The sequence below is a fragment of the Heteronotia binoei genome, chromosome 9 (genome assembly GCF_032191835.1).
Source record: "Heteronotia binoei isolate CCM8104 ecotype False Entrance Well chromosome 9, APGP_CSIRO_Hbin_v1, whole genome shotgun sequence".
In the NCBI taxonomy this organism is placed as follows: Eukaryota; Metazoa; Chordata; class Lepidosauria; order Squamata; family Gekkonidae; genus Heteronotia; species Heteronotia binoei.
In genome coordinates, this window is record NC_083231.1 from 61,221,197 (window position 1) to 61,247,723 (window position 26,527).

Here is a 26,527-nt window from a genome sequence, read left to right on the forward strand (position 1 = left end):
ACTAAACTGGTCCAACTAGACTTCTAAATGTACATTCACTTCTAAAAGCACATTTTGTTCTTGGGTCTCAACACCTGATTTGTTCTACTTGAATGTAAATATATAGGTTTGATTCACCCAGCTTTTTGACTGGTAAGAAAGGAAAAAGGAGTCCCCTTTGACCACCAAAGAACTTTATGCAGGGATCATAAGACTACCATGTCCAAAAGCCATGTGCAATGGGAGCTGGTAGTAAGAAGGGAAATTACGTGAGATTGAGTGGAAGAGCCGGCTGGATCCAACCCATTACTTCTAAAAGGCCTAGCACAGCATGGATGTGAAAGTAATCATGGTATGTAATGCTTTTCGTAATACATTTTCGTAATAATGGAGATAGCAACTAGATGTAAACAGAGCAGTGCTTATGAATTATTTTGTTAAAGAAATGGAAACAAAAGACAAACAATTGTTCTGCAGATATGCTGCCACCAACACTCCCAGGATACTTCTGAATATCAGTGGGCTAATCTTGGTCAAAATCCCATTAACAATAGTCATATACAAAGAAGTGTTTTCTGTCTCACCTAATTCGTCTTCACCAAATCCCAAGATATGTCCTGAAAAGAAACCTCTACATGAACCACTGTTGCCAAGACATAATGATTTCTCTTGCCACTGTTTGGTAATGGGGCTCTGTTGAAGTGTTAAAAAGTTTCTGTAATCACATATACAAAAGACAAACAGTTACACAATGCTTGTTTTGCTTTAAAAGAATCCATTACTGGAACTAAAATGAAGACACCCCCCCCCCAACACACTGGAGTCCTTTTCAAATTTGGGCTAACATTAACATTTGAAATCAGGATTATAAAACAAATATAACTCTTAAACACTATATGTTTTTACATTAAAATGTCTTTATTAAAAACTATAAACTATATTTGTTTCTGTTAACTCTGCATTTGTTTGCAGCAGCCATTTAACCTTCTCTTGATCTCTTTATCAGAGCTGAACATTCTTGAGAAGTATTAAATGTACTATCATAATCATAACGTTTTGATTAACTGCAAACAATAGTGTTCTGGTCATAATTCAGACGGTCACTTTAAGTGCACTAAAATGTTTCTACTTTTTGTTTGTTAAACTTTTGATTTATTTTCCTTTAAGAATAAAAGACAAATGTGCCATGCCACAAACTGCTTTTGAAACACCTCTGGGGCTTCAAAATCATTTTGTTGTTGGGTATGTATGTGTGAATGAATCCTATATGAATCCTATATTCCTGTTTGGGGACACAACTTCAAAGTCCTTCTAGATGTAATCTCGAACTGTGGCCTTCGGCTACTGCTAGATACTCAAAAGTAATAGCTATTTTGTTGTACTGGAATATAGGAATTCTGTATTGGACTACTTCAGATGCTAAGTGGATGGAAATCTTATAACTACTCTATATAAAAATGTAAGTGATTTACTAAAAATATAAATCTTACAACAGAACGTAGCACACACTCTACACTTTTTGTTCACAAAATTAATTTTAAGAAACTTACCCATTGCGGTCTGCAAATATGTAACTCCCATAAAGTCTTTCAGATTGGCAGGCTCTGTATACGAATCCCCCAACCAAGGGTCCACTACTGAATGGCTTGAATTCTAAAAGTGAAGGCTCACTTTCTAAAAAGGAACTAACATAGTATTAGATGAAATGCAATTTCATGTAATTCAGGCATTTTTAAATGAAAATAATAGCAAAGGATAAAAGGATAAAATCACAGTTTCTTTATTGTATGCTTTCCTTATATTAGACCTGAAACATCAGATCTAAAAGGAGATAAGACCTCTGAAGGTTCACGGGCTAGATACAGTCAGCTTTTTCATTCTATCTCAGCCAACTGCCCTACTTATTATGGCCCATTATCCGCAGTATAGGCCTTGTGATGGGCAATAGAGACCCCTCCTCCCCTTTTCACCAGTAGAAAAGCTGGTTGCATCCAATACCCCATCTATACATTTACATGTAGGCCTGTTATCTATAAATGGAAGAAGATAATGCAAATTTCTTATATGTTAGAAAACCACAAGCTTGGGAGGGGGGGAATCTAGTTTTTATTGATACTAAAATGAAATAGTTAACACATTACAACATAATATTGATTACACAGCATTCTTCTGTTACGTTATTTTTAAAGACATTGATATGGTCTTTTGAGTCAAGGATAAAGAAAATGTAATGTGAAAATTAAAATGGATGCACATTTCCAGTGAGGATTGCATATGAAAAAAATGTGCTTATTCTTGTTTTCACTCTTAGTATAAGGACTTAGTAAAATGGTTAAGAGTGCTGCTGCTGATTGTTGATGAAGCTGGAGAAATAATGTACAGGAAAGACTATTTGAGGTGTTAAAAAGATACAAACCCAATATCTATTTGCCATATCAGCCCCCCTTGATGGTGCGAGAAGCTATGGCTTTCACGGGCAATTTTGGCTGTTTTTTGCAAAGCAGTCCTAAGCAGGTCTATCTAGAATTCTACCCAAGTCCGTTCAGTGGGGCTTAATCCTAGGAAACCGTTGTTAGACTTGGCAGATTCTAACCTGGGTTCTGGTACTCCTCAAGTCTACATGACAAGAAGTAGTTTAGATGAATCCTTCCATAAAGGCACACAAAAAAATAACACTAACTGCATACTTTTAAATTAATGCCTTCCTTTTTTAAAAAAAATTCTAGACTTACAATGCTATCCTAAGCAGAGCTAGGGTTGCCATGTCTGTGTTGGAAGATACTTGGAGACTTTTGGGGTGGATTCGGAAGAGGATGGGGTTTGGGAAGGGGAGGGGAGGGGCCTCAACATGGTACAATGCCATAGAGTCCATCCTTCAAAGTGGCCATTTTCTCCAGGGGAGCTCATCTCTGCCAGCTGGAGATCAGTTGTAAAAGCAGGAGATCTCCAGGCCCCAACTGGAGGCTGGCAATTCTTAACTGCAGAGCTCACCTTCCTAAATCCACTGACTTCCGTGGACCTAGAAGGGTATAATTCTGCTTAGTATGGTACTGTTCAGTAAGCTAGGCCCCTTTCACATTATCATTCTAAACCAATGTTATCTGTTGTTGACCCAGTTCTGAGTAAAGAGATACTAGGACAGAGATTTCACACAGCAAATTTCATTCCATTGATCTCTAAAGTAATCTAGCCATTTCACACTTTTTAAACAGTGCTGCACTTCCCCCCTGCCCTTTTTCAGCACACAATCTTCCTCAAACTTTTTTGAATGTTTTAAATTGAGTGCTATAATGCTAGACCAATATAGTGATGCCAAGCCATCTCAGTGATGTCACTGTAGCCATCTCAGTGGTGCCACTGTAGCACTGAAGCGCTGTAATGGTCTAATGTCTCAACTTAAAAAGGTAAGAAAAGTTCAAGGAAGATGGTGCAGTGAAAAAGGGTGGGGGGAAAGTACAGCACTATTGGAAGCGGTGCAGACATTTTAAGCAGCACACTGGAGCGATTCAGAAGCTCAAAAAAGAGGTGAAAATGGAAGAAAACCTCAAGAATGCCTCAACCACGCTTTGCTAACCAGACTCAAGTGCCTTTATATGAAAAAGTAAATAAAATCTGTTAGCAGCTGGTTGCTAAAGCAGTTGTGTCTGAAATGACACAAAAAATCCATCAGCGACTGGCTACCAAAACGGATTACAAAGGCTGTCTAAAAGGGGCCATAAAAACAGGTGTGCTGTTCTGATTCTTTTTTCCAGAATGGTTTTGTATGATGAGCCATTACGGTGGATAATACAGCAACCCACAATTTGATACATTTTCTTTTTAAACAGCAGCCTACAGCATCTCTTATTCAAATTGGATTTTTCCCTGGATGGCTGATTTACACCATAGTATTGCTTGCTGTGATCTACTCTGGATGTGGTCAGAACTCCACTGGAACGGAGGCATAATAAAGCAGTTTCAAACCACATAGCTCTTTGGTTCAGCTTTTATAAAATGCACCCGTTAAATATGTCCACTGGTTTAAACGAGACCTAAGGGCATGTGGCCTGTAATATTTTACATGTGTGTTTCCAAACAAAAGGACTGGAATCCTTCTCAAAAATGAAATTCTCAAGTACTACTCATGGTTAACAAGATCCTTGTGGTCTATATATAACTGTATCAGACTATGTTTGCAAATAGGTGCATATAGACTTGGCTACATATCTATGCTCAATGAAATATTAGCCATGCCATGCATTACTAACCTAAATTAAGGGCATAGTGGTTACAGTTTAGGACTAGTACCTAGGACAACCAGATTAGAACCCGTCAATCAACTTTGGCAGCTTGTCATAGTTTCTCAGCCTCACCTATCAGATCTCAGAAACTAAGAAGTATTTGGATGGGAGACCACCAAGAAATTTAGGGTCACTACGCAGAAGAAGGCAATGGCAAATCACCTGTTAATCTCTTGCCTTGAAAACCCTATGGGGGTCCTCATAAGTTTGTTCTCTTCTCTGCCACAAGTTTGTTGTAACATACACACGCACCCCCCTCTCCAGAGGCTGTAATCAAACAAGGCTCATAAACTCTTAATAGAATCCTTCAAGGAAAGGTTTCATTCCATCAAGTGGGAAGCAAAAGAATGAAGAAAAAAAAAGAGGGGGGCAAATTTACTGACAAGCATCACCTCCAGCTTACTGGGATTCAATGTCATCTTATTCTTACTTGATCACAGAAGTGTGGCACTGGCCCAAAGCAGAGATGGGAGCAGCTGCAAGCTTATTAATGTATAGCTGGGTGTTATCAGAATATGGACAATAAGCTATGGACAATTCAGCTCCTCTTATTCATATCCAAATGTATGCAGATTCAATGAATCATCTAATTAGAATGAATTTAACTAATTGACTAAGATATCTTTAATTGGTGACAGCCTATAAAATATGCATACTATTAAAATAAACCTTCCTTTTCAATAATTAATTAAATTAATTATAGATACATTCTTTGAAGGGAATATATGAATTGTACATGATACAGAACTTACCATAATCTTTCCCCTTTATTATCTGTAAGATCCTTGCTGAGGACCTGTTCTTTCCATTGGAGTCTGAACAAAGTATTGTTAAATTAACATTTACATCAGTTGGGTGACGATCCACAGCACACCTGTACACAGCACACAACAGTATGTTAAAATGTTTAAAACAGCTAATATTCTTTACATTTATTTCTGTTTCAGAGCAACTATGAGACAGGGTTTTTTTAAATCTTAAATCAATGATACAGAAGTGCACGACAGTATGTATTTGTGTATGGTTTGTTGAGTGCTTCAGGAAACAGGACAGATCAGTTGAGAAAAAGTGACAGCATGGGTAATTCAGTTAATTTAAGAAGATAAAAAGATCCTTGCTTGATCAGACCAGAGGACTATCTAGTCCAGCATACTACCTCACACAGTGGCCTATCAGTTCCTCTGGAGGTCCAACAACAGGGCATAGTTCATTCAAATATAGTCAAAACCCATTCAAATACAGTCTGTTTTTAAAATTGCAGTAAATTGTATTCTCACAGTACTGGGATAAGAACATAAGAGAAGCCATGTTGGATCAGGCCAATGGCCCAACCAGTCCAACACTGTATCAAACAGTGGCCAAAAAAATTTATGTATATATGCGCACACACACATATATATATACACACTGTGGCTAATAGCCACCGATGGACCTCTGCTCCATATTTTTATCTAAACCCCTCTTGAAGCTGTCTATGCTTGTAGCCGCCACCACCTCCTGTGGCAGTGAATTCCACATGTCAATCACCCTTTGGGTGAAGAAGTACTTCCTTTTATCCGTTTTAACCTGACTGCTCAGCAATTTCATCAAATGCCCACGAGTTCTTGTATTGTGAGAAAGGGAGAAAAGTACTTCTTTCTCTACTTTCTCCATCCCATGCATTATCTTGTAAACCTCTATCATGTCACCCCGCAGTCGACATTTCTCCAAGCTAAAGAGCCCCAAGCGTTTTAACCTTTCTTCATAGGGAAAGTGTTCCAACCCTTTAATCATTCTAGTTGCCCTTTTCTGGACTTTTTCCAATGCTATAATATCCTTTTTGAGGTGCGGTGACCAGAATTGCACACAGTATTCCAAATGAGATTGCACCATCGATTTATACAGGGGCATTATGATACTGGCTGATTTGTTTTCAATTCCCTTTCTAATAATTCCCAGCATGGCATTGGCCTTTTTTATTGCAATCACACACTGTCTTGACATTTTCAGTGAGTTATCTACCACGACCCCAAGATCTCTCTCTTGGTCAGTCTCTGCCAGTTCACACCCCATCAACTTGTATTTGTAGCTGGGATTCTTGGCCCCAATGTGCATTACTTTGCACTTGGCCACATTGAACCTCATTTGCCATGTTGACGCCCACTCACCCAGCCTCAACAGATCCCTTTGGAGTGCCTCACAATCCTCTCTTAAATGCTCTACAGGAGAATGTTTCTGAGAGCCAAGGGAATACTAATCCTCCCCTAGTAAGAATACTTAAGATGTGATGTAATGTTCTCATGTTGTGAATTCCTTCCTTGCCCAGTTAATGTTGCTGATGTAGCAGGGAAACTGCAATCAGTACTCCTGGTGTGTGGTTCTATATATATTATTCAGCTAATCTTCAATGAACAGGGCAAATGTTATACTGGGTCTTAGTGAAATAGACACAAATTTGTCATCTGGGTGGGAAAGTGGCTCAGGCAAGGAAGGCAATTCAGAGCAGAAGCCCAGTGGAAGAGCAAAGGGTATCCTCTGCACACCCTCCCTTGTGCTCTTCTGCCCCAGAAGCCTCTTTTCTTTCATAAACATGGCATAGTGCTGGAACTCTGTTACGAGCATTTGAGTGTAATAAGTAGTTGGTCTCTTATTCCGTTGCAACTTTAGTATAAAATATGAAACATCTGCAGTTTATGCTAAGAAACAAAGAGCTAGCCATGAAGTTTATACAAAGATACAAACTAGCTTTGTGACATAAATAAAAGTTGATTTAAAAAAACTGCTTTTTTAAAAAATCCTGGCTCTTTTGTGTAGGAAGCACAGAAATTCATACATGTCTAGATTGTAGCCTTTTCTAGATATTCTGTGAACATATAAAATCAAGAGGAAATTGGGATTGTGCCTCCTATCTCCTCATCTATATAGAATTATTTCAAAGGTCTGAACAGAGACTACATGTGTTCAAGTTGTGCATGGGCAGGCTCTTCTGGTCATGTGTATAGGGCGGGCATACATGGACAGGGCCCTGTTCAGATTATTTGAAAAGATGTGGAGCTCAGGTGCATGGACAGCTAGTATTCTCCTTTCCCCCAATTCTTCAAATATCTGAAAATGCTGGGCAGAATGCATTTTTCCCCCAGTACTATATGAGGGAGTGAGAGCCAGCGATTAGTGGTTAGAAATTTAGGTTCAAATTCCAGTTTGCCAAAGACACTCACTAGACAATCTAGGTTAAAATGAAGAGCCAGGTACACCACCCTGAGCTTGATGGATGAATGTTCTAAACAAATAAGGGCTATTGTTCCTACTATATATTTAGATGTGTGTGAAGAGCCTGGCTAGTTTCTGCTCATGCTGGAAAAGAAAAGCAACCTCCTCACCTGCCTGGATTGTGGAGTCCATGTGCAAAAATTTCAGGAGGCTGATTGGTGCTGTTAAAGTGCGGGTTGCTCCGTGGTATGGAATAAGGCACGTTGCAGAAATCAGTGTCTACATCCAGGCGCAACACAGAACCTGTAAAATCACTGAGAAAGTTGGAGGATAACACAATTGATTTTAAAAAAACAATTGTTACTTGGTAGCATTCATGCATATAGTATCAAAGAGCTCTAGAAAATCACTCAGCAAAGGAGAAATCTGTTAAGTGTAATACAGCACTTCCTTCTATAAAGATGTGCTAAATGTATGAGATGTGTAGTGAGACGACACCTAGGGACTCGAATTACTGAGATTTTGATGAGTTCAAGGGCCAAGCCAGATGGGAGGCAAAAGATCCATGATTAAGGTCTTTTTTAAAAAGCCAAATAACAGTCACAGGCAGCTGATCTGATGACAGGGGAAAAGTCAATGGATGAGAGGATAACTCTTTTCTGCCATGCCTCTTTCACAATTTAAACTGCGCATCCAAAGCTGCAATTCATGCTGTGTGGAGGAAATCATAGACACAAGAGCCCGAGTGCACACAGTGAATTCAGGCTTTGCATGGGACATTTTAAACTGTGGAAGAGGCATGGGAGTTAAGTGGTTGAACGCTCTCTCACTGTGCAGCCCTTCCTCAGCCTTTATGGCCTCAAACTGCTGATCACCTTTTAAAAAATGGAAGGTCCCACATTTGGACACTTGGCCTCTTGTCTGTTTTGGTCCTACGATAATTCCAGAGGGGTAGCCATGCTAGTTTGTTAAAGCAAAATAAAACAGACATCCAGTGGCTCCTTAAAGACTAACAAGACTTATTCTAGTTTGAGCAGAGGCTACCCTAGCATTGCCAACTCTGGGTTGGAAAAGTTATTGGGATTTGGGGAGTAGATTTGTGGGGTTTGGGGAGGGACCTCAGTGAATAATGCCATACAGTTCACCTTTCAAATCAGACACTTTCTCCTGGGGAACTGATCTCTGGTTATGGGATGGAGGAAAACTTTCCTGTTCCTCTCTGAAGAAGCTGGTTGAAATATAGCAGATTGTTATATTCAACAACTCCTGTGAGTAAATTGCCCCAGCGAGATAACAAAAGTCTGGGCTTACAAACTGTTAAGTTTGGCTGGCTTGCGAGTGTGTGTACATGACTCTTTAAAAAGTCATGCTTGGAAATGCTTCCAAAGCCCAACAAAGGGACTTGTAGGGGTATGACAACTTTCAGTTTCATTTAGATGAAGCGCAGATGCCAGGGTAGGCAAAAAAAAGAGGATGTGGAAATGGAGACTGTATTCAGGGGAAGTGCTCTGCTGTATTTTTATTAATTTATTTAGAGAATGAGAAAGTCTCATGGCTCCACCCCCCAAGTCTCCTGGCTCCTCCCTAAAGTCCCCAGATATTTCCTGAGTTGGGTTAGGCAACTGTAAATTTGGGTCAATTAACTCATTCAGTGAGATCACTAGAATGTGAATGTGGTAAATATAGTGAGTAGGGTTTGGTTCTTTTTATAAATACTGACTTTGTTATTGGCCAGACAACACTATAGCTTCAGTTATTTTCTATGGACACAAATGATGGAGAAAGTTAAAACCACAGGTATTTTTGTACCTTAAACCATCCATCTCTTCCATATCATCAATAGTAATCATTCCATCACCAAGGAATATGTATAAAAATCCATCAGGGCCAAACAACAGTTGTCCTCCAAGATGTTTTCTGTGTAGCTCAGCTACTTCTAGAAAAACTCTTGCTGTTCTCATATCAACCTGATGTGGGTTTTTTCTGCAACGTACAACACATAAAAATCAGAATTAATCTCAGTAACATAGTTCTGATCATAGTTTTTCTCTGTTCCACATCGAAAGGAATGGAAGGTTCATGAGTAGCTGTTGCTACAAAAACTACTGGGTCACTAAGTATAATACTTAGGCTATGCTATCTGCCATTAATTTGAGCTGGAAGATGATGTTTCTTGAAGGCACAGTAACAGACCCAAAAGACCTAAGTGAACTTTATATTGTTTTCTTGTCTTCCCTGTATGTAGTACCAGATGTCTTGTGACAAGGGTTTTAGTACTTCAAGTATTCTCCCCCTCCACACACACATTATCACAGTTGTATGGTGATGACATAAAGCAGGCACTGAGAGAAGTTAGAGAGAAATATAATTAAACCACTTTCTGGAAGGATCTCATTAAAGGCTTATGCAGCTTGAGATAACAGTAATCAATCACATGCAGTATGAGTACCAGCTCTCCATATTTTTCCACCGAAGGCAAATAGGAAAAGCTTATGGGCCAGTACTGTACAACCATAAGCAACTACCATAACTCTTGAAACTGTTTCTGTTGCTCAAATGTCATGATATTATACAGCGAGAGAATATTGACCAGCCAACCCTCTGAATGTGCTCCAGTTTGTTAGCCAAAAAGCAACCAACTTCATTCCAAAAATGTATGACTCTTCGAAGAGCCAAAATTTGTTACCACACATGTATGATTGTGCACAATTCAGGAAAAATATGCACAATTATGAAATAATTTTAATTTTTAAAATGTACAAAAGGCCACAAAGTAATGTACTGCTGGTCTCTAAAATTATGACTGATGCATACTTAAAGCATCCTCTAAATCAGGAGGACCCATGTTTAACAGCATGATATGGAAAAGAAGGAAGGTGAGGTCTGGGGTTTGGGACTTGGGATGGTACCCAGCAAATAAAGTATGTATTTGCTAACTAAACGATGAAAATCATTGTAGAAATTGTACATAAAGATCATACCTGGATACTGTGTATTCTACAACCCGAAGAATATGGTCATGAGGCCCAATAGCCCATCGCTCTTGGTTGGTGGTATAAGACACATACAGCTTTCCATTTTTTTTGTAAGTGGGATGGAATGCCAGGCTTAACAGCCCTCTTTCATCTCCACCCTGCAGTCAAATGAAAAACACAAAGAATTGTGAAGTTAATTATATTCTGCATTGTGCTTAAGAGGGAACCTCCAAAAGTTTCTTTCTTTCTTTTGGGTAATCTTTACCCAGCTCCTTTCTTCCTTCCTTTCTTCCTTTTCTGACTACAGCACAAAAAAGGATTATAAAACATTTCATTTGGATTGGGGAGGGGGAGTCCTTCAGAGTTGGAATAGGACAATTGTTTTGTGAAGCTATCGGTACACAAGCCTCCTTACTCAGCTTTTATGGAGTGATTTGTGAGTGTAATCTTTGGGAAGCCATGAAGACAAGTTTAAGTGCTGTGAAGAATTCTTTGCTGGATTACTAGGTTGCTTGTGTGCAGAAGGCAAATAAAAAAGGTCTATAATCAGCAGTCACTTCAAACCCAAGTATCCAAGTCCTAAAACACAGTGCCAACTCCCACTGTCTTGGCAATATGTTTAGAAAACAGTTAAATTGCTTGTATAATATGTAAGCCTTTGTTTTACCCTGGAGGCAGCTACATCACTTGTCACAACGATGGTGGTCTGTTCATCATTGCTAGCATACTGTAGTAGGTAATAAGCTGCCTCCAATCTCACTGCCTGAAAGCATCATTTTTTTGCATGGGGGCCCACAGTGCAAAGGTTTTTATTATTTCAAAAAACAAAAATAGAAAATAACCAAACATCTTTCTTTCATTATTTAGGTTTGCCACACAGATTAGTATAGTTATGTGTTTAGCATCAATTTCATGGACTGTGACAATACAAATGCCAGCAACAGAATGCAGAAAAGACCACAAAATAAGAGGTGAGAGTCCTAATGTGCAAAAAAAATAATGCACCCCAAAACAGAATGCCATAAATGCATTCTTCAACAGAAAGAGCATCCTGATTATTGACTGTTATACAACAGATTCATATATAAATACAAAATAATAGCAGAAATTAAGCTCAGGAACTGAACAGAAGTACAGTACAGTAAACTATTACGTGTGTTTGTTATCACTGGAAATTTTTGCAATACTTTAGTGAAAAGCTAAGGCCTGGAAATAGGCTATTTTTACAATAGTGCACTTTACATGTTGTTCTGGCCACAATCCATCACAGACAACCTAGTTCCAAACCTATTTACTCAGGTTTGTCCCAGAGATTTCAATGAAGTGAACTTCCAAGTTAGGACATGCAGAACTGCAACCACTGATGGGATCAAGAATGCTTAATTCCTGGTAGCCTCTGTAGGTTTTTTACCCTTACAAAACATTTTTATGCCTTTGAATTAATTGAGCACTTGCTGGACAAAGAAACACTTAACTGACAATGTTCCCTCTAAGCTGCAGTCTTGTGAGCAAAAATTCTACTTTGTGAGCCACTGTCATTAAAGTTGTGAGCTACTGCATAAATTAGTGTGCTATGGGGTTATCCTTCCTGAGCTAAGACAAAAATGTGTGAGCTGGAGGCTAAAAATCTGTGAGCTAGCTCATGCTAACTCAACTTAGAGGGAACACACTTAACTGACTAGCCTTTTCTATTCCCAAAGTTCAGGTTAATTTCGGTTATTCCTAGTTCAACTGTAGTAATACATTTAACAGAAAAGGCTGAACCATTCTGAATTTATATGAAATGAAGCATGAGGTAGAATCTAGCCAAAGTTGCTCATTCAACTCCCATTGATTTTAATATGAAAGAATAAATCATACTGGGTTGAAATCTATCTATCTATCTATCTATCTATCTATCTATCTATCTATCTATCTATCTATCTATCTATCTATCTATCTATCTATCTATCTATCTATCTATCTATCTATCTATCTATCTATCTATCTATCTATCTATCTATTATTTTCAATTTATAGCCCGCCCTTTCCCGAATGGGCTCTGAGCGGGTAACAGCAATCAATAATACAAGGTTAAAATCAGATATATATAATAAAACAATATACAATCTAAAAACAATATAACAGTCTAAAAACAAACTCCAATTCTGCAGTTGGTGGTATCAGTTGCCTCCACTCCTTCCATACATCCTTTGATACAGCTGGTATAAGATACCGCTGATCCACTGACAGAATAGGGAGATCTTAAGCAGTTCCTGTCATTACTGCAGCCACCTCCAACCCATGTGGCTTCCTTCTCTCATCAACACCCTTACAGGATCATGAAAAGCAGATGGGGGAAAGGGAATATGAGGAAATATCCCATTCTCTCAGTGGCAGGATATATAACCCATTATGCATGGATATCAATAGTTCTTAGAAGTACTAAGTTTTGGCTGAATTGTACTCAATATACTTTATGCAACTCCAGGTTGTAGCTTGTGGAACACTAGCTACATTGTGCAGGAGAAAGTATAGCTCAGTTGTACAGCACATATGTTGCATGCAGAAAGAGGTACAGCCCACAGCATCCCCACTAAGAGATCTCATACAACAGATGTTGGGAAAGACTGTGTAAGACAATTGCCAGTCCAACTAGACAATGCTGAGCTTGACAACCAGCAATCTCTAAGGCAGCTTCAAATGTTGTTAAATACATTTTACAGAATATTAACCCATCTGCTATATTTTTAAATAACACTGGTAACAGATTTCAAATGTAAAGACTAGGATCTCTGGAACATGGAAGCACTTCCATGAATATGCCTGGGGTTTCCCTGGTTATTAATATCTCTCCCCCAGGATTTTTTAACTTCATATTGTACATCAGAGTCCAGTATCAAAGACCACTCCCAAACATCCACAGTTTGAGTGTAGCTTGTCTGACAGCAGAGAGGGCTGCTTTCAGAAAAAAACCTCTTAGAAACTCCATTACATTTCCTGTACAATCTTTTGGATCTCAGCCACAGTCTATTACATTGTACTTTCAATGCCAGCATAAGTACTCCTCCAATTAGCAACATCCTGGATGAAAGCTTTGGTAAAACATCCATCCTCTTTCTCAGTTCATAAACAAAACCAGCACACAGCTGCTTCCAAGTTGCTATGAGATGCTGCTTTCAGTTTCCCAAAAGAAAGAACGCTGGAACACCAATTACCTGAACCATGATACTCCAAACTTACCAAGTTGGGGTGTGTATTACACATGAACCCTTGTGTTTATTCATCATGTATATTTTATTCATATTTGTTTCCTTGTGATTCCCAGCTCTTCTCATCCAAAGAATGTCATCATGAAAATTATTAAAAGGCAAGGCCTGCTTTGTATGGTGTTCTAATCTGTATTAATAACATATGTACTATATGTATTTTTAGTAATTAAAATAATAAACTTTTGGTATCCTCAGCTGATCAGCTAATTACTTTGAATCATTTAAAAGCCCCGTGAATGCAGTTTTTTTTTAAAATTAAATTATTATTTGAAATAGCAGAAAAAAATGTTGACCCATTCAGCCTATACGCTGTTTTGTGGTTTTGCCGCCTGTGTCTGAGATATTGTATTGGCTTTGATGTTATCTATTTTATGATGTATTACCTTCGATTTATATTATCTGTTTTATGATGGTAATCTTGATGTTTTGAAATTTGCTGTTGTAAGCCACCCTGAGCCCACTTGCGGGATAGGGTGGGATATAAATCCAAAATTTAAATTAAATTAAATTAAAAATTAAATCCACATTCAGTTTAATTTACCATCAGTAAAACTATTCACTTTAATTTTCCATCAGTAAAACTATCAGCAAATCAAGTCTGTTTAGAATGCAAACTACATTTTCTTTCACCTGACAAAAGTGTAATGAAACTGTGATCTGTATGAACCCACACAATTGTTTTTCCAGGCTACTTGCTCAAACTCTAACCATGTTTGTCATATAAATAGTTAACTACAGGCCTTCTTCTATGATCTTCTGGGCCCATGACAGTCATGCATCTCCATCCATAAACTCAGCACAAATCAGCTTCTTATATCTATTTGCAAAGTAGCTTTTCAGGTTACATTTTTGTTTTTATGATTTGGGTTATACTGCATCAACATAATAATGTCACTTGGCCTACATATGCTAAGATACAACAAGAAGATGGGGAACAGGTTTGCCTGGTACCTAGTGGTAGACTGGAGAGATGGAGACATAGTGGGGTACTTTTACATAAACAGTGTGTTGCCATTTCCAGGAAGAATCCAGAAATGACGTCACACTGTTGAGTAACTTCTGGGTTTGCCCCAGAAATGATATGATGGTTATTTCTACCCCCACCCCCCACATTTCCTCCCTCTCCTTGTTGGTCTGCCTAACAGCAGAAGGAGTTGAGGGACTAAAGCAGTTAGCCTGGGTGAGTGGCAAAGCTCACTATGACTGGCTGAACCACTTCCATGGATACAGAATGTATCGACTGGAAGGAGGCTAGCAGCGGGGGAAAATCACCTTTAGTTCTGAGTTAGTTCTGGACGAGTTCATTTGGACATCAACTGAGGAAAGAGCTAAGAGCAATCTGTCAGCTCAGTTTCTTGAGACAGAACGACCCTTGGCACTTACCGTGAGGGGTCCTTCTCCTAGGAGGTCAGGAGGACATCTTGTCCATCTTAGGTGTTTTCCCACCGTCCAATCAGGGAGGCAGGATTCAAAAAAACTTCTTCCTCTTCCTGTTGGCTGTGGGAACCACCCCTCAGTTCGGGTGACTCCGAGCAGCAGTATGTATATAATTGATCTAGAAAAACAAGAAACTTCTAACATACATAACTAACCGTCTGCCGACGGCCTCAGCCTCAGGTCTAATAGACTGGCTAGAAGAGGCAGGTCCTAAGCAGACAGAGAAATGAGAAACAAGAAACAGGCCAAACGGGCAACAGACAGTGGTGTGAGAGGCTTAGGTTGACGAAGACAGAAAACATAGAGTATAGGTTGCCCGAGGTAGGGCGATAGACGGGAGGGCAAGATGTCCTCCTGACCTCCTAGGAGAAGGACCCCTCACGGTAAGTGCCAAGGGTCGTTCTCCCTAGGAGGCGGAGGACATCTTGGGTGCTCCTAGAGCAGTAGGTCAATTAGGGTGGGGTCGCCCTACTCAGGTAGGACATGTTGCAGGATTCGTCTACCAAAGGCCGCGTCCGCCGATGCGTAGGTATTCAGTTTGTAGTGTCGCACGAAAGTGGAGATAGAGGACCACGTAGCCGCCTTACACACCTCCTCAACTGAGGCGTTCCTGTTGAAGGCTGCGTTGGTGGCTGCGCTTCTGGTCGAGTGTGCCGTGATTCCTGGTGGAATCTCGAGACGTAATGTCTTGTACGCCTCTGTTATACACTGTTTGATGGCGTAACTAATGGCAGACTTGGACATCTTCAGGCCCAATCTGGGTGCCGTCACGTTGATGAACAAGGAGTCCGTCTTACGTAGAGGTTCTGTTCTGATCAGGTAGATCTTGATTGCCCTGCGTACGTCCAGCGTGTGCCACGTGCGTTCCTTCGGGTGCTTGGGATCCGGACAGAAGGAAGGTAAGTTGATTTCTTGACTTTGGTGGAATTTAGATGAGACCTTAGGTTGGAAGGTAGGGTCCAGGTAGAGGACCACTTTGTCCTTGTGGAATACGCATAGCTCCTTTTTTGCCGACAGGGCTCCGATTTCGGAAACCCTTCTGGCTGACGTTATTGCCACCAGGAAGATCGTCTTCATGCGCATCATCCTAAGGGGCACAGACATGAGTGGCTCGAAGGGCGGACCTGTTAGGGCTGACAGCACCGGGTTCAGTCTCCAGGTCGGAAAACGGTGAGATTGAGGCGGCGAGCTCAAGGAGGCCCCTCTAAGGAACCGTCGGATGTGAGGGTGGGACGGCAGGCTCGTGCCCTCCACCTGTTGCAGCACTGAGGACAGAGCTGCGATCTGTCGCCTGAGGGTGGCTGGCCTCAGGCCTGACTGCAGACCGTCCTGAAGGAATTGGAGGACCTTAGGGACAGAAGGACGTAAGGGGTCCACCTTCTTCCTCCGGCACCACCTGTGGAAGGCCTTCCAAGACATGTTATAGATCCGCGTGGTGGATTCTTTTCTAGAAGCTAGTATGGTGCCGGTCACCTCACTAGTATACCCTAGATCTAATAGCGATCTCCTCTCAACCCCCACGCGGTCAATCTCAGCCATTCTGGGTGAGGGTGCCACACAGGCCCTTGCAGCAGCATGTCTGGCCAGGTCGGTAAATGGAGTGGTTCCTCCATGGCCATCTGTTGGATTGAAGAAAACCAGGGACGTCGAGGCCACCAGGGTGCAACCAAGATGACCTCGGCCCCCAGTGTCCTGATCTTTCTGAGTAACCTCGGAATGACTGGAATTGGAGGGAAGGCATACAGCAGATCTTGGGGCCACGGGGATGTTAGCGCGTCTGTGGCCTCCGCCTGACTGTGGAAGTACCTTGTGAAGAATCGGGGAAGTTGGTGGTTTTGATGAGATGCGAATAGGTCCAGTGCTGGAGATCCAAAATGCTCCGCTATCTTCAGGAACAGAGACTTGTTGAGAGACCACTCTCCCGCCTGGATGTTTTCCCGGCTGAGCCAGTCTGCCTTGACGTTGCACGTCCCTTTGATGTGTTCCGCTCTTATCGACTTCAGGTGGCACTCCGCCCATTTGAACAGCTTCTCGGCCTCCCTGTAGAGGGAGCTGGACCTGGATCCCCCTTGATTGTTTATGTAGGCTTTCGCTGCTATGTTGTCTGTTCGTATCAGGACATGCTGTCCAGATACTTGGTCCTGGAAGTGAAGCAAGGCTAGCCGGATTGCCCGAAGCTCCAAGAGGTTGATTGGCAGGTTCGATTCCTTGGGCGTCCACCGACCCTGTGTGGGTGTCTCGTTTAGGGTTGCCCCCCAACCCGATAGGCTGGCGTCCGAGAACAGTTGCAACTCTCCCTCTGCGAAGAAGATTCTCCCCTGACGCAGGTTGCTGGCCTTGGTCCACCACATCAGGCTCTCCTTTACCCCCATGGGCAACGTCAGTGATATGGAGCTTCTCTCCATGATTTGAAGCTGGTAGGGACGTAGAAACATCTGCAGTTGCCTGGTGTGATGGCGTCCCCATTGCAAGGCCTCTAGGTTTGAAATTAGAAGGCCCATGAGTTTTGCCAGCATCTGGAGCGTCGATGCCGGCTCTTGAATCACCTGTCGCACGAGCGTCACGGTCTTCAAGATCTTGGCTTCTGGGAGGAAGATGGATCTCAGGTTCGTGTCGATTATCATGCCCAGGTGCTCCAGTCTCTGGGTTGGCCGCAAGTGGCTCTTGTCCAGATTGATTAGGAAACCGTGTTGCTGAAGGCAGTTGATGGTACTCCGGACGTCCTGCTCTGCATTCCTCCTCGACGAGGATCTTAGTAACAGGTCGTCGAGGTACGGGTGAACGTGTATGCCTCTCTGCCTGAGGAGGGCGATCAGGTTCACCAACACCTTGGTGAACACCCGTGGGGCCGTTGCCAGGCCGAAGGGCAGGGCTCTGAACTGGTAGTGACGTCCGTTCACGCAGAAACGTAGGAATTTGCGATGGGCAGGTAGAATCGGAATATGAAGGTAGGCCTCTGTCAGGTCCAGCGAAGCCATGTAGTCCCCGTGACTCAGGGCCTCTGTTATTGACTTGATGGATTCCATCCTGAAGCGGCGTAGCTTGATATTCCTGTTCAGAAATTTTAAGTCCAGAATTGCCCTCCAGTCCCCATTCTTTTTGGGAACTGTGAAGAAGATAGAATAAACACCTAGATATTTCTGCTTCGTAGGAACTTGTTCTATTGCAGCAATATCCAGAAGGTGGCGTATAGCTTTGAAGGTGACCTCCCTCCGCTCTGGGTTCAAGCGAAGGGGGGAGATGATGAAGCGATCTGGGGGGGTGCGCCTGAACTCTATCGGGTAGCCCTGAGATACAATTTCTAGAGTCCAAGAGTCCGCCTGCGACTCCGCCCAGGCCTGATGGAAGTGTAGCAGGCGGCCCCCTACTGGGATGCGCTCCCAGTCATGCTTTATTGGGCTTGGAGCCCCTCTCAAACTTGTCCGATCTCTCGGGCTGGTTTCTGTGGAATCTGGGGTTGGAGAAGCCCTTACGGAAATTCTGCTTGGGTTGACCCCAGGCTGCTTTTCTAAACTCTTGCTTGGGCTTTGGGGCGCTGGAGGAGGTCCGAAAGGAACTAGGTCCAAATCCTCGTCTGTCTGGACGTCTGAGGAACTTGGGCATAGCTTTCTTTTTGTCCCGTGTCTCCACGAGGATCTTTTCCAGGGCGTCTCCGAATAACTTCTCTCCTTGAAAAGGGTAGGCTGACACGATTGATTTTGAGTGTATGTCGGCCGGCCAGGCCCTAAGCCACAGGCCCCTTCTTGTCACGGCGTTGGACGCCATAGCTCTGGCAGAGAAGGTAAGGGCGTCCAGGGAAGCATCTGCTGAGAATTCAGCTGCCCGCAGGAGTCTGCTGGTGCCCTCAAGGATCTTTTTATCTGCGTCTGGTAGAAGCTGTGAAAGACGCCTTATCCACACTATGGCTGCTCTAGATACTATGGAGTTAGCAGCAGCAGCCTTAATGGCAAAGGCCGTAGCCTCGTGTGTCCTCTTCACGGCCAGGTCAATTTTTCTGTCCCAGCTGTCCCGAACGGACCCCTGGCCGTCCTCTGCTAGCAACCCATGGGACTGTAAAGCTGCCACCGGCGCATCTACCAGGGGTACCTGTAGCATATCATTGGCAAAGGTGGGCAGCTCATACAACTTCCTGACAGAGTTGGGAACCTGCCTGCTGGCACTTGGCTTGGCCCACTCTGCTTTCAGTTGGCGCTCGAAAAATACTGGGAAGGGGAAGGCCCTGTCAGGAGAACGATACTTTGGAAAAAACTCTGAGTTCCCCTCAGACTTGTTCTTGGGGTTGGTCAGAGAACTGGGAGCCTCCTGTTCCTCAGGGGCCGCCTGGAGGTCCAGGGCAGCTAACACCTTGGCCAGAAGAGGCTGGAATTCTTCCGCCCTGAAGAAACGTGAGGAGGGTTCTGGCACAGACGCACCTTCTATCTCCTCATCAGAAAGAAATTCGCCCTCCTCCCGTTCTCCCTCTTCTGACTCCTCCGACTGATCCCCATACTGGGATCTCTCACCTTCCAGAGGATCATTGACTAAATAACCCCTGGTGGCCCTAGGGTAGTGGTCTTGGACCCTGGGCCTCTTAGGCGATGGAGATCTGGAGGGGGGACGTGGGCTAGAGGGCCTTCGTCTCCTATGGGTGGCTGCTTCCACTGCAGCACCCACTGTCTGTCTTATCGACTCTAAAAAATCAGCAAATAAAGAGGGTCCCATAGTGGGTACGTTACCCAAGCCCGCCCGGGGCTGGCTGGTCTGTGCAGCTTCCTGGTGTGCCTGGGCCTCGTGGAGATCGAAGTCTCCCGCCTGGAGGGTGGCATCCGCCGGTCCCCGTCTCTGCAGACTGCCCAGCTGCTGGTCGCCGTCCTTATGCGCCTTCCTGCGCTTCTCGGAATGGCCATCGGGGCCAGATCGGCATTCTGAGGAGGAGGCCTCCTCCGCTGCCGACGACGACCAGCGCCGCCTGCGCTCGTTCTCCGCTCCTCTTCTGCCCCTACAGGGCACGTTGCCGGCAGCCGTGGCAAGCCCCGCGGTCATGCCGGCTCCGGAAGGCGGCCTTTCGGCCCCGCGCAGAGCGCTGGGGGCCGAGTCGTCCATCAAGAAGGCGTCCCTCGCTCTGCGCGCCATCAGCTGACCTCTCTCTCTTCGCGCCGCGGCTTGAAAGTACACAGCTCGGGCCGCCGGCGCGCCGCTCCTCTTCGTTGAGGGGAAGAAGGTGGAAGAGGGAGGGAGGCTTAGAGGAGGGATCAGAGGCAGCAAGTTGGTTAAGAAAACAATCAGGTAAGGCAAAGGACAAGGTGAGGAAGAAATCTACTAGGCTAGAGAGAGAAAGGGTAAAAAGGTAAGCAGGAAAGGATAGGAACCTATCCTAGCACATGCTCTCCCTGTCGAGGCAGGAAAAGAACTGAGGGGTGGTTCCCACAGCCAACAGGAAGAGGAAGAAGTTTTTTTGAATCCTGCCTCCCTGATTGGACGGTGGGAAAACACCTAAGATGGACAAGATGTCCTCCGCCTCCTAGGGAGAACTGGTGAATTATTTGCATTGCAACTCAGTAGTCTCTCTTTCTAATCTCCCTTTGAAATTCCTTTGTAAGAGCACAGCTATTTTTAGGTGAGCAACTGAATGTTGTGGTTTCTAATGTCAGACTTATGTCCATTTATTCTTTGGATCCTCCTAGACAGATATGAGACCTAGGTTTCCTGTCTCATTAACAATGCTGGTATTTCCATGCCTACTACCCCTCTGCATATCACACCTAATCCAATCAAGTCTGCTATTGTCATTCACCTGTTATTGCCATTTGACATCTTAAATCACCTTTATAAAGTTTAGATTTCTGGTACCTCACGTTACATTTTATGGCACATATGGGCCAGCCATGACACTTATGTCAGATCTGTTGCTCAAAACAAATGAGTTTGACACCTCTGGCTTGAGGCTACCACAGTATTATGCTCGCATTACATTTCTGTAGTCACCTAATTCTTTTATTGTATTAAGTTATGGGGTTTAACTCTGCCTGAGTATTTTGACTTTTCCATCCCTAATATAGGGTTTTGAAGGCAATGGGGGTGGGGATTGACAGTGGGGATTTGCTGGGGTGTAAAGGTATTTTACGCATGCTCAGAGGAACACCTTTTTCTCACAAGTAAGGTGCTGCAACATGGGTTTTGTGACTCATGATTCAAAACAGATACCTGGCTGAGTGAAACCAGGCCTTCTTTTCCTGCTTTTGATTCCCTTCCCAGTTATTTTTGAGGTGCATCTCTCACTGCAGGAAGAGAAGGCAACCCCAAAATAGTATAAATCTCACTTAGACTTTCTGTCCAGTGTTGTCACTTGTTTTTGCTGACATTAAACAGGAGAGAAGCAAGCAAGGAAGAAGCACTGGGCAAAAAGATTATGTAACAGAGCAAACAAGAATTCATTCAGTTAATATGCGGTTAATTGACAACTCCAGAGCCAATTTGCAGTTTTTCCATCCCTGTTCCTTCCTCCACAATTGGTTAAAAAAAAAGCTTGAACTTTCCCCCTTATATTGTATAATAAATATCTAGTTTTCTTTTTCAGAGGTAGGGTATGGAATATTTTTAAGGTGGCATTCCCCATGTGTTCTTGTAGTTACAGACCTGACAGTCCACTGAGATCAAATCCTTCAAATCAACTGGGCCATGCTAATTCAATTTCACCCCAGTGTATCCACTGTAGACAGGAGAATTGTTCCTGGTGGGGTTGCTACCTCTGGCTTGGGAAATTCCTGGAACTATGGGGCTATGCTTGGAGAGGGCGGAATTTAAGGAGGGGGAGTTCAGTGGGGATGTGATGCCACAGATTTCATTCTCTGAAGCCATCAGTTCCCCTAGGCAACTGATCTCTGTGTTCAGCAAATGTTGTAATTCTGAGGAAACCCCAGGCAACCTAACTCCAGGGCTGCTGCAGAGCAAGTGGACCATGGAATGCAATTCTACATCTCTATGTGTGAATGATACGTGGTCTTGTATAATTTAACTATTTTAGCCACAGAATTATACTCATCTGTAAGCATGTTGTGTTAATAACCACCTTTCTTCAGATAAGTTTTCAAGGGCAGAAGTATGAACATATCCTTCAAACTTTTTCATCATTTAATATAATTTAAAAAAAAAAAAGATTAACAGTATATTTCAACAAGTCATCACAAATTCCATCAGAGTTAAAAAAATAAACTTGAGGCATTTTTAAAAGAAAAATCTTACCACAATGTTAAGATATCCTCAAACTGTTAAAAATAATAAACTGACACATATCTAAACATAGAGCCTGCAAGACTTTGAAATCCATTGTGTATTAAAGCTTTTCTATAGGGAGAGAGTTAAAAACGGAGTGCGTGTGTGAAAGAGGACATGGCAAGTTTGACAATGCTTATGCAAAATGGACGAGCCTACTGCAAACGTTGGGATCAGTTAATTGAAAGCAAGCTCATTCTGTTTCACCACCACCACTTTATATGAAAAATTCTGACTATACACCGCAGGATACTACTGCAACCTTGGTATATGGTGCATTTCTATTGTAAGCAGGAACACTGATTATTTGTACAAATGTTCAGCACTTTAGTGCATTAACTAATATGACTAATATGAACAGACTAAAAATGAGAAAGGTGCCATAATACATTCTAACTCTCACTTATTAATGTTCAACATTGTGCTTTGGCAGCCAGTGCTTGATGTGTTTATCAAACAGTTTCTTGCAGTCACTGTGATTGGTTTGAGACACAGGACTCAAAATCCTTTTCATTACTACTTAATCCCCACTTACCCACCTATGTTCAACCTTGGTCCCTGCATTTTGAGAAGGATGCAAATGATTTAGGGCGTTTTCGCACTGACCTTAATCAGCAGCGATGCCCCTCTTCACTGCGCAGGATCGGAGCGGATTTCGCACTAATTGCCGCGAAGCACCCGGAAGAGCCGGAAGGCCCCTTGGCTTTTGCGGCGCAAACGGAAACCGCCAAAAAACAGTTTCCATTTGCACCGCAAAAGCCGCGGGACTTTCCGGCTCTTCCGGGTGCTCCGCGGCAATTAGTGCGAAATCCGCACCGATCCTGCGCGGTGAAGAGGGGTGTCGCTGCTGATTAAGGTCAGTGCGAAAACGCCCTTAGAGAGTGTTCAGAGAAAATCAACAAAGATGATTCATTGCCCAGTTGTCTTTGTGCTTTAGTCACTGCTCCCATGCAAATGGGATTATTTTAAGAAGGAATGTAACAGTTTCAAGTACATAAATTCTGTCTCACTTGACTTAAGTCATCTTCCCCTCCCCCCACCACAATACAATATCTTCAATGCATCTTTTCATCTGTTCCCCATTGTACCCCCAAGCAATGGTTAGGATATGGTGAAAGGTTCTGCCAGGGCCTCCCTGAAATAGTTTGCTACATTACACTAGTGTGTTTGTTACATTACATGAGGGCGTGCCTGACATGATGTTGCAATTGTATTAATTACTGATGGTTCTTCAACACAATAGGGCACAGTCAGCCCCCAGTAAACAAGAAAGGGGACCTACATACCTTGACCCAAGAGGATTAGACCCTATTCTGTGAACTCACTGAATTATCCCTGTCCATCAGACCTCATCAACACGACATGAAAACATGAACCGTTCACAAGAAATTATATTTCCTTTAACTTTCCAACTGATAGTATCATGATTTACACAGGGAGGGCTAATAGGCCAGGCTCCATCTAGAGGGGACCACAGAGCCAGTTTATAAGTCCTGGTGTCTGGCACATGGTTACCACTAGGGTTGCCAGGTCCAACTCAGGAAATATCTAGGGATTTTGAGGGCGGAGCTGGGAGACTTTCCCATTCCCTAAAAATAAAGAAATAAAAACAGAGCTGTGCAGTGCAGGCTTCATTACAGCCTCCTGTTTTTTGCATTAAAATGGTTCCACAGCAGCTGCACTTCCATCAAAATGAAAGTGAACTCGCTCACAAAGCAGCCAAAATAAACAGTTTGAATGCCCACACTTTTGTGATCTCCCTGATAGCTTTACTCACCAGAGTTGTTGACTATAACAATCTACTGTATTTCAACCAATTTAAGGTTAGAAAGGCCTAGGGGGTGGATCCCGTACTCAGGTTCTAGTTAATTGTTTACTGTCCCTTTTATTACACAAGCAGTTTCTGAAAGGAATGCAAAACGAACAAAGGGATTGGTCTCTCTCTCTCTCTCACACACACACACACACACACATACATATACACATACACACACGGCTCTTTCTGCTCACCCCTCCCCCACAGCTTCAGTCTCACTGAGATTTAAAAGCATATACATACCTTCCACAACAGAAGCTTCTAAACCTGTCTGAGATCTAAAGGCACACGGTGGCTGCTGGTGGTGGGGAGGAGCCTGCAAAACTGGAGATTTCCCCTCCAGACCTGGGGACTGGCAAGTCTAGTTACCAAAAGCAGATGTGCACTGGGAGTTAGACTATTTGTTTATTTACACCCTGCCTTTCTACCCAATGGGGATTGAAATCAACTTATATTGTTCTCCTCTCCTCCATTTTATCTTGACAATAGCTATTTGCCCCACTGCGGAAACTAACATGTAGCTGTAAGTAAATGTAATGTTCCCCAACAAACAAGTAGCAGCTACCCTGGGCCCTTTCAGGTCAGTAAAACAGTGCAGAAGGGAAACGCCTTACATCTCTTCTCCTTGCATGCCTGGGAATTAAGTTCCCACCAGGGACTTCCTAGAACACCACCATTAAAAGCCCATGTTGAACACATGTGGATTTTATAATGTGTGAATTGGTCTGAAGTGGAAGAAGATGTGAATTTCCCTGTACGAGGCCCTATATCCAGTTCCCAGAATCTCCAGGTAAAATATGAAGAGTTGGCTTGAGAAAGGCCTTGGCCTGGGCATGAAATTCTGCTCATCAGAGAAAACAATAATGGGCTAGGTGGTTTAAAAGTAGCTAAAAGGATAAAAGTATTTCCTTGTTTCTCTAACTTTTTCCCAGGTATAGAAAACAAGCTAATGTTGATTCTCCTAGTCCTATTTACTCCCATTGCTCTGCAACCCCCCCTCCCCCCAAACATGTGTAAATTGGGAAAATGATGAAAATTCATGGACAATTACAAGCATTTAAGAAACTTCCATGTAGAAAATTAGTTCCTTCTGTGTTTCCTTAAATTAATTAACTAGTTAAATTAATTAAAAGTATGTTTATTATTACAAATGACAGTGGTATTATAAGGCATCAGTCAATAAGTGCATGGATTGGCTTATGTTCCCCAAGAAATTACTGCAACAAGAATGTTGACATTGCAGTGACATAAGCACCCTGAATGTGCAGGGCACCTTCCTTCAGATCTTTCCTCAATCTATGTTTCTGTATGTACATGTGAGTATTTGGGTGTTTGGATGCACCCATACACAATGACATATATATGCTTGATTTGAGAACAAAGCAATGACATATATATGCTTGATTTGACACATATTTCAGAACTCTGTAATATGGCACAGGAATTAAGGATCAGATTAATTATTTATTTTCTCTTTCTGACATGCAATATTGGTCCCATAGGAACATAGCTGAAAGTGTGTGGCACATCTGCAGGATATCAGAGTGATTTACACACACTCGGCCCTCTAAAAATGGCATACTGGTGTGATTATTGTTCTTGTATTGATATCTGGTTGTTCCTAACTCTGACTTCTCTTCTTGTCACATGGCTATGCCTCATGCTTACAATTTAGTGGTTCCTAGTCTCTGCATGGAGAGGATGGTTAAAGATTGTTTCCATGTCTAGAAATCCTGAAGACCACTGCACCACACAATATTGGCTGTATACCACACTGGAAGTTATGAGAAAGTTTAGAATGAACCAGTAAAATTTGGTGGAGATAGGACTGCCATTTTATCAACATGCTGGGTGGTGTTGGCATCTACTTTAGCCATCTCTTCTGTTTATATTTGTTGAGTTGTCACACCAACATCAACTTTCCTTAAATGGATTGATAATGATCTGGCACGTTCGTGGGTGACGCAATGATGTTTCTGCTCCATTCCTTGATATGCTGAGATAGTTCATCATTCCAGACAAATTCCTGAGAAATCAGTAAAAAGCAAACTAAAGCTCTTGAGATACATTGCTTGTACGACATACCTTCATGCATACCTCCACTCCATTATGAGATGTACAGAAAAGGCTCAATAGATTCCATGTGGTAAATGAAAAACTATAACTGCTTTATTATGTGTCTGACTTTTTGAAGAAGAATCAGCTTTCATGTTCCTGTCTTAAGAGACCAGATTTCAACTTTATTCAGGGGATGTTGTTCAGCAAAGAGCAACTTTGCTGTCCTAAATATATTTTAAAATGTTGTTGCAAATTACTAAAATAGTCCAGGAAGGCAACAATGTGTCTAAA

The 26,527-nt window shown here is 42.6% G+C and overlaps 1 protein-coding gene across 3 annotated transcripts in view; it reads right to left on the bottom strand.

Moving 5' to 3' along the window:
• The window catches only part of HHIP (hedgehog interacting protein), a 132,103-nt gene that overhangs the window by 16,548 nt on the left and 89,028 nt on the right, over window positions 1-26,527 (bottom strand). For all 3 annotated transcript variants that reach the window (XM_060246704.1, XM_060246703.1, XM_060246702.1), the window contains exons 5-10: window positions 10,430-10,581; window positions 9,258-9,431; window positions 7,619-7,762; window positions 5,012-5,133; window positions 1,530-1,653; window positions 564-694 (exon numbers count right to left, since the gene is read on the bottom strand). In XM_060246704.1, coding sequence (XP_060102687.1) covers window positions 564-694; window positions 1,530-1,653; window positions 5,012-5,133; window positions 7,619-7,762; window positions 9,258-9,431; window positions 10,430-10,581 — 847 coding nt within the window. The remainder of the gene's footprint in view (window positions 1-563; window positions 695-1,529; window positions 1,654-5,011; window positions 5,134-7,618; window positions 7,763-9,257; window positions 9,432-10,429; window positions 10,582-26,527) is intronic.